This window comes from Tachypleus tridentatus, chromosome 3 (assembly GCF_004210375.1).
Source record: "Tachypleus tridentatus isolate NWPU-2018 chromosome 3, ASM421037v1, whole genome shotgun sequence".
NCBI lineage: Eukaryota > Metazoa > Arthropoda > Merostomata > Xiphosura > Limulidae > Tachypleus > Tachypleus tridentatus.
This window is the reverse complement of record NC_134827.1, coordinates 40,596,451-40,611,630: the sequence shown is the minus strand read 5'-3', so window position 1 is coordinate 40,611,630 and position 15,180 is coordinate 40,596,451. Positions and strand designations below refer to the sequence as shown.

Here is a 15,180-nt window from a genome sequence, read left to right as displayed (position 1 = left end):
TTTTTATGCGATCCGTCTTATTTTAGGCCACCATCTTACAGACACAAGACAACTCTGAGTAACCTTTGTGTAACTTGTCTTATACCATCAACTTTTCATCACTTATCGCCTCGACTCTTTTAATATTAACCTCTACTTTCAGCCCCTATTGCTCCACAAAAGCAACGTTTGCTAAAAATAAACACGACATCAGTGGTAATGGATCTTCACGCTTGGGACAGCGTAGGCTGTGCGATTGTCTCCATTGACATAAAATACAAGGGACTTCACGAAAAAAACTGGCTGGAACATATGGGTCACGTAAGTCCGGACATACAGGAAGTGACCATTCCCGGGTTGTTGCCCAGTTCTTCCTATCAGTTGCTGATTACTGCCCGCAACCCGGCAGGGTCCACTCAGGCGGAGTACACTTTCCGCACTTTAGTCAGAACAGGTGGTAAGATATCAGACATTACTGTAATATTGTCATTGTCTAAAATATTGTTTGCAATAATTTTCAACAATGGTGCTGTGTAATAAGAGCTGTTTTCGGTCAAAATAAAGCATAATTATAATATTCTTATTACATTAAGTATTGTTCCCAATAATTTTAACAATAGTAGTGTATAGAAACAACTGATTTCGATATAAATCAGGCAATATTATAATATTGTACTTTTTGAAAAGTATTATTCTAAATAATTTTTAACATTAATGCTATATAATAATTTATTATCGGTGCAAATAAAATGACCATTAGCCCTTCTAAACTATATTTATCGAGATATAATATAATTTATAGTTAAATGTTGGTATTTTATACAGAAACCTTAAAATGAGAATGTGTTTAAAAATATTATTATGTATTTATAAGCTCATTAAGTCAAAGGAATGTTCAATTCATATTAATATTAAATAGAAACATTTATAACACATTTAATATATCGTACACATTTATTACGTTTTAGCAGCCGCGGCATAACGGCTCATAGAGTGGTTCAGATTTTTTGTTGTTTTTTTTTTCAAGTACAGATTTCTAGTTCTTATCTCCATCCATCTCTTGACTGACTTGCGTTTAAAGATTCCCTCTTGTTTTAAAATATCAACTACAAAGTATCAATAACTTGTTACGTATTATAGTTTATCTCGGACGGATCTCTGATTTTATTATGTTACGTACGTCACTCTTTACGATTTCAAATAACGGAAAACTTTAATTTAGAAGATAATTAAACGTTAATATGAGTGAACAAGATTGATAGGCACGATTTTCTTTTTTAACACAAATAAATGTTAATACACAAACAACAATACTATTGATAATAACGGTTACTAGAAATAGTTAATAAAATATTGATTTATATATACATATATTTTTTTTTACAAACGATATTGAGTTTTATATCTGGTTTAGAACTAAATATCTTAGCAACAGCTCAGGTCCACTATGCGCAATCTATTTTTATGTTAATACACAGATGCACTTCTTTTGACGAGAGTGTTAGCTAACCCTATTCTTTATATGTGAGTTTCTTTCTGCTGAACTTATGCGATGGCTTTGTAGAAATATCAACGTTCGAAGTTAAATGGTTTGTAATGTTCAAAATCTATAAATGTTCATGGTCAAATTCTGTAGTTTCCCTATTAATAAGCATTAATCGCAATTATAGCTTCCGATCCTTATATTACACTGACTGTAGCAGACCAACAATATTCTATTATTATCTCCGCGTCTTGCAATAGAGTGCTTTTATACTCATTAGGCGAGGTTCGCGAAAGTTCAACAATATTCGAAGATATACTAGTGTTTTCGTGAAACATGTATTGTTAATTCTTGCTTTCGAGAATTTTCTACAAATTTATAGAACAGGCGGGAATTGCGGATTACAGAGCCAACAATATACGTTACATGCGGCAAGCCAAAACAAACGCAAATATTAATGTAAATGTATAACAAACAGCAGATCCGTTACAAACTGAGCATTCGTTTCCTGAGAGCATGACCTTTTCTATTTATGGAACAAGACCTTTCCTCATTATGGAACATGACCTTTCCTCTTTTATGTAAGCGCTTCTCTTTTTCTTGTATACAGTTTTATTTATTTATATTTTCACATAATACACATAATCACTGCAGGACTAATAACCCCAAACAACCTCTCCACTTCTACTCTATCAAGAGATAAGCAGAACTCAGATAACAAATCATCCAGTTTTCAGCTAATTAAACTAATATTCTAGTTAATACACAGACTATTAACCTGTTCAGTGCCGTAGACGAGATAACTCGTCCAAGCCGATAGGGGTAACACAGTGCCACGGACGAGTTAATTCGTTCTCAATAATATGTAACTTCAACGCTAGATGTCAGCACCATACATGCATTTGACCTACTTACAAATTGTTTCACTTTCTATCCAAAATGACGTCACGAAAAAAGTTACAAAATGAAAAAGCATTAGAATTGTATTTTGAACTTGGTTCGGAGTTGCCGTAGCAGCTGAAATACTTGGCAGTCAACAGGTTAAATGTTTCTTTTTCAATTTTTTTCCCCGTACACCAAACTCTATAGCTAATATTGCTACTCTTTATAGTGGACAATAGAACTGATTTTATACACCTATATATATTTAAATGGGTTTTAAGAAGGTTTAGTTTGCTCAAAGCGATTTTCTTCAGGTCCAACTGAAATCAGTTATCACCAGCAACATAAAAGAGCTACTTTAAACCAATTTACCTTTTTATACCTACTAGAAGAAGCCCGTGTATTTTAACTATATCACATTCTTCCTCTCGCCTGTATAATGTTGTTTACATCTACGATTTTTGTATTCTTCCACAGACAGCCAGATAAGGACCCTGCAAGTCGACGAAAACAGAGTTCCCTTCTATTTAGAGATAGAAATCATTCTACCAGTCGTCCTGTCTGCTGTAGTAGTACTCGCTGTCCTAATCCTTGTCTGTTTGATCATGCGCAAAAGACAGTCTTCAGAAAGCTCTTATGGTGGTCAGATAACTTCTGTGTTTTTTCATGAATTTGTAATAAAGTATTAATTTTATGTTTGACTTATTATTACTTTAATCACTACACTTTTACACTGTGTACTCACTGTGTACGATGTTCAACACACGTCATTTCTATACAGTGTTTAATTTGTATGATATATAAATTGAAAATACTAAATAAGGGTCAGTATTATGACATAAAATGTTTAAATGGTGACACTTTATAGTAAATGTTACGACATAACAAGGTCTTTAAATGAAGACACTACAAGTTAACATTATGACATAAAATATTTAAATGTTGACGCTACTATTAAATATTGTGATATAAAAAGTTTTGAAATGGGGACATTAAATGATAAACATTATGGCATAATAAGTTGATATATAAAATAATGGTCAACATTATGACATGGCTTGGTGTTTACAATTATAGGTTTGCATCAAACGTGTTACTGTGTTTAATATTCAATATTAAGTTCATGTGATGGCCATTCATAACAAGCTTTCTTCGTGTGAATCAAATACTAGAATGTTTCTTTGTTAATTTTATAATTTTGGAGGAGTTCTTCTTGTTTATCAATTACGGTTTTGATAAAATAACTTGTAGAATAATCTAAGATTTCCTTGTGGAATTTAGTGTTCTCTGGTTGGCGGCTAGCTTCAGTGATACAGTCGTTTCTACAAGATCTTCTAAAGCAACAAACCTTTCTTCACGTTGAGTACGATCACAGATGTTCTTGGACATGATAGCCAAGCACATTGTAAAATAAGTTAATAGTGCTGATCCATTGTTTATCATGACATTTTAACATAATGAGGATTTTGAACAAGGTGACCTTATAATGTTGTGGCCATCGTATATGATGGTCAAAATTATGACTACTCGATACTGTTATAACTATACATGATGTTCAACAGTATCCCACTGAATAATGTTCAGCAAAATGTTCATGGATAGTGATAACGATTACCATCATGGAAGGCAGTAATATGATCCCCTATAATGTCCAATCATTTGAGTCCACACGAGAATCAACATTATGGTATTTCATGATACTCAATAATTTAAGCCCCCATGAGGATCAATATTATGGTACTTCATGATACTCAATAACATGACCCTGCACGAAAATCAATATCATGACATTAGGTGATGTCTGAGAGTTAGGAATTGCTTGGCGTTTTGATATTAATTCGCCGCGTGGCATTCAGCACGATATCCATGCACGTGAAATTTTAATGTGATGAATCTAGTTGATGCCTGAAAGAGATCATTGTAACTCAAACTCAATCTACATTGTTCAAAATAGAAATGAATACAACTCAACTCAAGCTGCAATTCGATAATTCCAACCTTTGTAGTGCCAAGTTAATGCTTTCAATAATGATTTAGGCTAGTTCAAGTAAGGAGCAGTGCCTTACATATTAATAATGATTTAGGCTAGTTCAAGTAAGGAGCACTGCCTCACATATTAATAATGATTTAGGCTAGCTCAAGTAAGGAGCACTGCCTTACATATTAATAATGATTTAGACTAGCTCAAGTAAGGAGCACTGCCTTACATATTAATAATGATTTAGGCTAGTTCAAGTAAGGAGCACTGCCTTACATATTAATAATGATTTAGGCTAGCTCAAGTAAGGAGCACTGCCTTACATATTAATAATGATTTAGGCTAGCTCAAGTAAGGAGCACTGCCTTACATATTAATAATGATTTAGGCTAGTTCAAGTAAGGAGCACTGCCTCACATATTAATAATGATTTAGGCTAGCTCAAGTAAGGAGCACTGCCTTACATATTAATAATGATTTAGGCTAGTTCAAGTAAGGAGCACTGCCTTACATATTAATAATGATTTAGGGTAGTTCAAGTAAGGAGCACTGCCTTACATATTAATAATGATTTAGGCTAGTTTAAGTAAGGAGCACTGCCTTACATATTAATAATGATTTAGGCTAGTTCAAGTAAGGAGCACTGCCTTACATATTAATAATGATTTAGGCTAGTTTAAGTAAGGAGCACTACCTTACATATTAATAATGATTTAGGCTAGTTCAAGTAAGGAGCACTACCTTACATATTAATAAGGATTTAGGCTAGTTCAAGTAAGGAGCACTGCCTTACATATTAATAATGATTTAGGCTAGCTCAAGTAAGGAGCACTGCCTTACATATTAATAAAGATTTAGGCTAGCTCAAGTAAGGAGCACTGCCTTACATATTAATAAAGATTTAGGCTAGTTCAAGTAAGGAGCACAGCCTTACATATTTCTCTAATGATTTCAATATTTAGTTTTGAGAAACGCAGCTATTGGTCAAATAAAGTTCTTACGTATGTTTCTGATAGGAAGATGTGTATGGGTGACGTACTTCCGCCCATCATACTAATTGTTGAAATTCAAAAACAAATTCATGAACCTCGATCTAATCAATCATACATTCACACTGTAAAAGAAATAAAAGTAATTAATACATTGTGGCTTCGATCCAATAGATCCACAGAGGCACAACGAAGTTTCTGTAGACATACAACGTTACAAACCGGGTTTCTATACTCGTAGTTAGTAGAACACAGATTGCTCATTGTGGAGCTTTGTGCTTAACCAGTAAAACAAAGAATCGTATCGGTAAAATGACATCTGGTGATTGTTTTGATAACCTCGTTGACATATTGTACAACACGAGGAGGCGTCCAAATTATTAATTTGATGTATTATTCTTGTCTTCCATGTGAGGTATTCATATCTTTTTAAAGTTTTGACTAGTTCTTCAGATATCTTTATTTTTTGTGAATTTTTAATGAACCACTACCCAAAGCAAACGTTGGTGTATGTCTTGTAAGTAATGCTACTTTGTTCATTAGATTCGGTTTATTTTAAAAACTGATATTTTTTATACACTTCGAATTTTTAAACGTTTAACAAATACCTTCTGAGACTTGTGGTCCTTGTTCCGCAGGTAGTTCCACATACGGGTCCAGAAAAGTCCAACAACAACCCTCTCAACAAGAGACAGTGCAGTTGTCTGATCTGGAGAAACTCTCTTCAAAACGTCAGAGCGAGCGATTAGAAGCAGCGTATTACCCGTGTCCTTATGCCACGACTCGTCTGTCTCACGAGGATGACCCAGGTCAAGAGTCTGTAGGTGCTTTACCGTATAGGAAGAAGGAAAAACGAACAACAAAACTTAAATAATGACCTTTAAGGACTTAAATAAGGACTTAGTAACTTCACTTTATTTTTCCTATTTTTGTTGCTATTGATTACTTACGAGAACACAAAATCTCTTTAATGAAAACAGCTCTTTAAAATTTAAAACGATGTGCTTATATATATCTATATTTAGCAAGAGGAAACAAACACTACGTGAAGAATAACACACTGAGCTAAGACATAGAAGGTAGGCTCGGCATGGCCAAGAGTGTTACGGCGTGCGACTCGTAAGATGATGTTCGCATCCCCGTCGCGCCGTACATGCTCGCCCTTTCAGCCGTGGGGACGTTATAATGAGACGGTCAATCTCACTATTCGTTGGTAAAAGAGTAGCCCAAGCGTTGGCGGTGGGTGGTGATGACTAGCTGCCTTCCCTCTACACTGCCAAATTAGGGACGGCTAGCACAGATAGCCCTCGAGTAGCTTTGTGCGAAATTCAAAAACAAAAATCAAACAACATAGAAGGTAAATCCCTGAGAATTTCAGTTATGTTGTCGTGATATTTACTTTGATTCGAGTAGCCAATAAGGTGTTGTTATCCTACTAAAGGTGACCTCCCTCGTTAGTCACTCTGTTTCGACATTATTTTAGCGTTCTTCCATCCCTTTGTATTTCCAATAATCTTTCACTTCACTCTAAATAAAAATACGTAAAATAAGTTGATTAGTCGTTGGATACACCCGTTAGTTTGCCTATCCTGTGCACAGACGTACTTCTCTTTGATCACTTGTTAGCACATCCTTCGCCAAAGTTCTGTGAGCTATGTTGCGGCTAACGTTTTGAGCAACTGGTGTTTCATCGCGATCTCATCAACAACTGTTACACATATAACACCTCGGATATGTTGCTACTTTATATTTGCAGGTTAGCTTTGAATCTTATCCTGTTTCCATTTCTACAGTAACGAACATTCAGAGATTCTCATCAGCTCCTCACTAGTTTCCCTTAATGTTCTGAAATGGTGAATGTTCCACAGATAATTTACGTCAAGAATGTTATGACCATCCTTTAAAGTGACATAAAGAAAATCACTAAACTCTACTGATAAAATTCCAACCATAACTTCTTCGGATATTATCCAGTAATGGATTGGAATATACCTTTGGACCGCTCATAAAATAATTCATATTGTTCCACAGATAATTTACGTCAAGAATGTTATGACCATCCTTTATAGTGACATAAAGAAAATCACTAAACTCTACTGATAAAAATCCAACCATAACTTCTTCGGATATTATCCAGTAATGGATTGGAATATACCTTTGGACCGCTCATAAAATAATTCATATTGTTCCACAGATAATTTACGTCAAGAATGTTATGACCATCCTTTATAGTGACATAAAGAAAATCACTAAACTCTACTGATAAAAATCAACCATAACTTCTTCGGATATTATCCAGTAATGGATTGGAATATACCTTTGGACCGCTCATAAAATAATTCATATTGTTCCACAGATAATTTACGTCAAGAATGTTATGACCATCCTTTAAAGTGACATAAAGAAAATCACTAAACTCTACTGATAAAAATCCAACCATAACTTCTTCGGATATTATCCAGTAATGGATTGGAATATACCTTTGGACCGCTCATAAAATAATTCATATTGTTCCACAGATAATTTACGTCAAGAATGTTATGACCATCCTTTAAAGTGACATAAAGAAAATCACTAAACTCTACTGATAAAAATCCAACCATAACTTCTTCGGATATTATCCAATAATGGATTGGAATATACCTTTGGACCCCTCATAAAATAATTTATATTTCTCTATATTTTAAGATAAAAAGGCTATGTTACAGATATGTTTTTTACAAAGTTCTCTACTATTCCTATTGTCGTTGAGTCAGAGACTGCGTGTTAAGAAATATTAGGCATCACAGTAAAGATAACAAATTCCTGTAAAAAACGAACATGTTCTTAAATTGAAAATACTGTAATGAACAAATTAACTTTAAAAAAGCTAATTGTGAGGTAAAAGCTAACTGATTATACTTAACTACCTGCACAATGGTGTTAAATCAAACAGACACCGCAGAATCGCCATTAAAACAAATAAACATTTAAATTGGCGTGACTCAACTCCAAAAAACCAATAATATAAGAAATGACCATCTTAAGCAGACTAACCAACTCCATCAAACCACTAATAGAACAATGAACATTTTAAACAGACGAGACTCAACTCCAAAGATACAATAATTAAATATTGTTTATGGCTTGCCATCCTTATATGTGGCGTACTCTCGTTACTTCCGGCGTACTCTCGAACACCATTACTTCTTAAAGGGAATCACTACTACGTTTTCAGTGTTTATATTAAATGTATAGAAATATTGTGATGATAAGATGACTTTTAAATGTATTTAGTCTTATGTAAGAAACAGTTTTTGATTTGTAATATAAGTGAGCACGATTCAAAGGTATGCATTGAATTTTACTTTTTAAAGCCGTTCAAATTTCAAGCTTGAAGGTCTCTGCGACAGGTAATAAGATCCAGTTTCTGCTCTGATTGAAACCTTTATATATTAGCCACGTAGAAATCTGGTATCCAGTCCTTTCTTAATTAATTGTCTGTTGTGTTATGCATTTACCATTTAAATCTATGCTGCTAACATATTTTTCAATATTTTTCTGGAAACCGACAGATTCAGGACGAGCCACAATACGCCACCGTGAAGAGAACCCCAAGACCACCAAAACCAGAATCCCACATATATCATTACCCAGGTAAAGCATGACTGTTGACTTTAGCTACAAAATGTGTTAACTGTACTGTGCGTGCTACTAGAATCGAAACCCAAATGTTAGCGTTTTAACATCTGAAGCTGACTGCTAAATTACCAGGAGATCCTGGATAAGACAAGTCTGTTATAATACTCCACTGTCCTATGATTATGGTAAAGTCAATTATTACCAATTTATCTACCTTAATCTGTATCTCCATAAAGAGAAATCGATTTTGTTATTACAAAGCATCATAAATATAATAAGCCCTCACAAAGCCATATACATTGAAACACAATCTAAACGAATAGTTATTATAACGACCTATGTTTGAAGGGGCAAGCATGTTCATTGTGACGGGGATTCGAGTCCGACATTCGCAAATTGCGAGTCGAATGTTCTAACCACCAGGTCATGCCACGTAACGCGAGTAATTTTCTGTAACATCACACTACTCACGTAACTCCAAACAGTTTCAAAATGTGATTCTGATACATTCCGTTCCACCGCGACTTTATTATATTAGCGGTTTTGATCACGTGGCTTTCTGCTTTGCATTTTCAAAATAGTTTTACTATAACGTTTCCAACATTCTTTTCTAAAGAATGACCTTCGTAGATATTTTCAACGGCTTTACAAGATATGTTTTAATTGTATAAATTAATTCGAGACCACAGTAATGTTTGCTATTTAAAATGTCTCCTTATTTATATATTGTTAAGTGAGATATTTAATTTACGTATGTGAAATTCCATGTTGTTATGCATATGTATATGAAAATTGCGGGTTTATTACTTTCCCACTTTATTTAGTTCGCCCATGTAAAGAGTACACAGGAGAGGCTCACCACAGGGACCCTCTGGTGGTGAAAATAGAAACTTCAGAATCAAATGGAACAGGTTGGTACAAGTGAATAATCAGAAAGTAAAAAAGTGTAAATAAATGCATATGAGTAGGTTTCATATTTAACGTTCAAAATATGTTTAATTAAACATTATTAAACTCCAAAAGCATAAAAGCAATCAGTTATTTCTTTAGTTTTAAACTCAGTGTCTTATATCGCATTTTCCACAGCCATTTAATATTGATGACCAACCCAAAAACTCCAAGGTCAGTTGCCGTCAAAACACAGAGAGTCTCACATTTTTATGAAACAATGATATGGTCAGTCAGGTCTTACAAAAAACTTTGTGAAGTGTAAGATCAAAACATTTCTTCAAAAACTTTAAAGTTATTTAAAACCTGATGTCATAAGAAACTGAAAGAAGATGCAGAAATCCGTCTTTGGGAAACATCCAATCACAGTCTTTTGTCAAATAATGTGATGTGTACACTAAGCTATATGATTGTCTATACATATAACAACAGGTGGAATATAGAGTTTATGGTCACTATTTTAAGGTTACTTCTGTTTTTACCTTACTCACACGAAACAGGTAACTTAGGTTGCTGGAATGTGTTATACTGTTCTGAAAACACCGTTTGGAATCTAATACTTTAAAATATATGTAAAATCTTCATAGAATGATTCACATACAACTTTTACTAGTCTTAAGTAAAAAGAAAAATAAACAGTATTAAGTTCTATACTTTGATAAAAACTGATAAACGTGTTAATTAAAATGTGGGAAGTTTTTAACTTTAACAGTTTTTTATAACCGATGCTTTGCTGATTTTAGTTATTAATTGAGAGCATTAGATTAATTAAGCCTTTAATTCTGGAATCTATTGTGTTGCAAACACATATAAAGAATTATATACATATACTTATTTTCTATAGAAAGAAGAGGATAATATTTGACATCCCTCTAGCGGCACACAACTGAAGCTAGCTTAACATAAAACATATTGTACAAAATTATTGTTATGGTCTGTTGCGAGAATGTTGTTTTTACTGTTTCCACGTTATATAGGTGTCCCATACGTTGTGTTGCTTACAAATAAATCATATGACTCTATATGTACCTTCTTTTTTCTTGTTTAAACTAACTAGTCATTTTTATATCACTAACTACGTTTCATATGTATCTGTATATATTTGAAATCAAAATAAATGCACCTATTTATTTCAAGGATAGAGTTCACGTGTCTCTCTCTCTCTCTATTGATTATGAATAAAACCAGCTGGGTTATCTTTGTCAATACGTTCGATTATCATATGTTAAACATTAATTTTCCACTTGAGTATGATACTTGTAAAATATAACCTCTGTCACACACTAATATCTTAAATCATAAAACAAAAATTTAGGCTTAAAAATGGATAAGCTGATGTCGACTATTATGGAAAATGTAAACACTTCATCTTATTCTTACCAATAAAAAAGAAATACTACACAGGCAGTTACAATGACGATGTAGTTTCATGAATAGTCATCCAGCTGTTTTAGAACGTCTTAAGAAATGTGGATGAAGTTACCCCATTATTAGTCCTAACTAAACAGTATGATAACGTTCAAGATAACGCCCACTTTAGAGCCGACCTTAATTTTGAGGTTTGGTGATGAAGTTCTAAAGATGCTGTAGATTGGGTGATGAAGTACTAAAGATGCTGTAGATTGGGTGATGAAACTCTAAAGATGCTGTAGATTGGGTGATGAAACTCTAAAGATGCTGTAGATTGGGTGATGAAACTCTAAAGATGCTGTAGATAGGGTGATGAAGTTCTAAAGATGCTGTAGATTGGGTGATGAAACTCTAAAGATGCTGTAGACTGGGTGATGAAACTCTAAAGATGCTGTAGATTGGGTGATGAAGTTCTAAAGATGCTGTAGATTGGATTTTTCTTGGCTTTAGAAAAGTGAAAATTAAATAATTTGAAAAACAATCTACATATCATTAACATCTGTCCCGTTTCTTTTAATTCGGCATGTATTTCTGGGTAAAAAAACCAAAAAAAAACCTACACAAATCATACTGTGGAAAATAAAAATCTATATATCTAACTGGCACAAACAGTTAAGATATATTTTTATTATCTAAAATATGAAAGTATAGGATATGCTTTAGGAAAATATATTGTTTAAACTCACAGTGGCATTTGTATGTTTTAGGCCTATTTTAGAGGCTTAAAATAATTATCTTTTATTTAGATATTATGTTTTAGATATTATATAATGGAATACGTTTGCATCATAATATTCAGAATCTTTGTTTGATCATTAGCATAAGATTAGTCACTACTGTATTTCCTTCATAGTTTTGATGTCATTATTTAGATTACTGTAATATATTGTTGTTTTGAAATTCATTATTTGTTCATAATATAATCGTGCATTTTATTATAATTTTCTTTGTGGAGATGCCATTGTTGTAACAATGGGTAGTAGGTATTGTTTGACGCCTGGTTTTTTCTACTATATTGTCTTTAACTGTTTACATAATGCATTATAGTTTGATACATTTGTGGCTTGCATACTGGTTCTTCGGTGGCACAGTGGTATGTCTGCGGACTTACACACCAAAAACCGGGTTTCGATACCCGTGGTAGACAGAGCACAGATGGCGAGTTGTGTAGCTTTGTGCTTAATTCTAAACAAACTGCACACTGCTTTAGAGCTTTGTTTATGTGTAACAGTGTATTTTGACTCTTTAAATTAGGAGGTGAATAATGGTCACGCCATTTATTTTGTATACTAAAATTTGTTCTTACTCTTTACTTTGTGTACTAAGTCGTGTTTTTGTTCTTTATTTTGTGTATTAAATCGTGTTTTTGCTCTTTATTCTGTGTACTACCTAGTACTTTTATTCTTTATTTGTGTATTAAATTGTGTTTTATTCTTCATTTTGTGTACTACATCGTATTTTTATTTTGTGTACGTAATTGAAAGAAGTTTGACTTTGTTATGAGTCTCAGGTAGTTAGATTATGGTTCGCTTATGTAGCTTCACATATTTAACTATTAACGAGAAGATAATTTTTTTTTTGTGATTTAGCCTTAACAGATCTTTTGATGAATGTGCAAAATTATGATATGGGTCACTTAGATTATTTTCAGGTGACTAATTATGAAGGCTTAACCGGACAGATAGATTACAATAATGTAGTTTGCTAAGTAGTTTGAACATGTCTATAGTTCTGAATCAGATTAAGTTCATGTGGTTCTTTTTACAATATTCACAGTTCTCAGTTGTAGATCAGTTAGACTGTGGTCGCGTGTCTGATTTTATAGTTCTCAATTGTGAGTCACTTATATTGTAAAGCAGCATCCTGTCTGAATGATTTCACTTACTTGTTTTGATTAGTCGTATAAAACAAAAGTTCTAACAGGAAAACTAGAAATCTACATAATATGTGGATCTTACCGGCAATAATTGGTAATTTGGGAGTTGAAAACAGCTTCGATAGCTTATTATATTTTCTGTATTAGCATTACGGTTCTAAGTATGGGAACAAACGCAAAACCAAAGAATCTCTACTTATACACTAAAACCAAAGTTAAACCAATATAAAGTAACACCTTTATATCTGTACTAATCAATAACCTAACATCTTACTCCAGCGCCCCCTACAATCCTGTACCCATTTACACTCTCTAAGACATGGGCTCGGCAACGGTCAGTTGCAAACTCTCTCTTTGTTAACCTGAAGATGACCCAAAAAGGTTGAACCGTTGTTCTCTGCTTCAATAGTAAAAGTATTAATACCCATACAAGAAGTCCTGATATACATTTTAACATCCTATCTATCTATCTTATCTACATTTATCCCTTATTGGATGCAGCTCTCCATCAGTATTTCCTATTCTTAACATACCGTGTCTATCTGAATCCTAGTTAGCCACTACATCGGCCCTCCATCTTCCATTTCCATTTAGTTCATAGAATGAACGTTACCATATATGTTATATTTCTTATCATTCTTTAATAAATAGCTTTCACATAAAACATTATTTTGGTAAAATGAATTATATAAACACACGAACGGACAATATTTAACATTAATATTCTTGTGTATGTGTGTGTGTTTTCTTATAGCAAAGCCACATCGGGCTATCTGCTGAGCTCACCGAGAGGAAACGAACCCCTGATTTTAGCGTTGTAAATCCGTAGACTTACCGCTGTACGAGCGGAGGGTTAGTCTTGTGTATACGACTAGATGGAAACAGAACAAAGTATTTTGATATTCTGGTATATGCGACTGGATGGAAACAGAACAAAGTATTTTGATATTCTGGTATATGCGACGAGATGGAAACAGAACAAAGTATTTTGATATTCTGGTATATGCGACGAGATGGAAACAGAACAAAGTATTTTGATATTCTGGTATATGCGACTAGATGGAAACAGAACAAAGTATTTTTATATTCTGGTATAAGCGACTAGATGGAAACAGAACAAAGTATTTTGATATTCTGGTATATGCGACTAGATGGAAACAAAACAAAGTATTTTTATATTATGGTATATGGGACTAGATGGAAACAGAACAAAGTATTTTTATATTCTGGTATATGCGACTAGATGGAAACAGAACAAAGTATTTTGATATTCTGGTATATGCGACTAGATGGAAACAGAACAAACTATTTTCATATTCTGGTGTATGCGACTAGATGGAAACAGAACAAAGTATTTTGATATTCTGGAATATGCGACGAAATGGAAACAGAACCAAGTATTTTGATATCCTGGTGTATGCGACTAGATGGAAACAGAACAAAGTATTTTGATATTTTGGTATATGCGACTAGATGGAAACAGAACAAAGTATTTTTATATTCTGGTATATGCGACTAAATGGAAACAGAACAAAGTATTTTAATATTTTGGTATATGCGATTAGATGGAAAGAGAACAAAATATTTTTATATTATGGTATATGCGACTAGATGGAAACAGAATAAAGTATTTTGATATTCTGGTGTATGCGACTAGATGGAAACAGAACAAAGTATTTTGATATTCTGGTATATGCGACTAGATGGAAACAAAACAAAGTATTTTGATATTTTGGTATATGCGACTAGATGGAAACAAAACAAATTATTTTGATATTTTCGTATATGCGACTAGATGGAAACAGAACAAAGTATTTTTATATTATGGTATATGCGACTAGATAGAAACAGAACAAAGTATTTTTATATTCTGGTATATGCGACTAGATGGAAACAGAACAAAGTATTTTTATATTCTGGTATATGCGACTAGATGGAAACAGAACAAAGTATTTTGATATTCTGGTATATGCGACTAGATGGAAACAGAACAAAGTATTTTGATATTCTGGTA

General features: G+C 33.3%; 1 protein-coding gene across 1 annotated transcript in view; it reads left to right on the top strand.

Annotated features, from left to right (window-relative positions):
- The window catches only part of LOC143246742 (cell adhesion molecule Dscam1-like), a 28,128-nt gene extending 17,120 nt beyond the window's left edge, over positions 1-11,008 (top strand). Inside the window, exons 7-12 of the mRNA XM_076493835.1 lie at positions 143-436; positions 2,822-2,986; positions 5,950-6,131; positions 8,866-8,947; positions 9,757-9,843; positions 10,725-11,008. Coding sequence (XP_076349950.1) covers positions 143-436; positions 2,822-2,986; positions 5,950-6,131; positions 8,866-8,947; positions 9,757-9,843; positions 10,725-10,738 — 824 coding nt within the window. The 3' untranslated portion in view covers positions 10,739-11,008. The remainder of the gene's footprint in view (positions 1-142; positions 437-2,821; positions 2,987-5,949; positions 6,132-8,865; positions 8,948-9,756; positions 9,844-10,724) is intronic.
- The last annotated feature ends 4,172 nt before the right edge of the window (positions 11,009-15,180 follow it).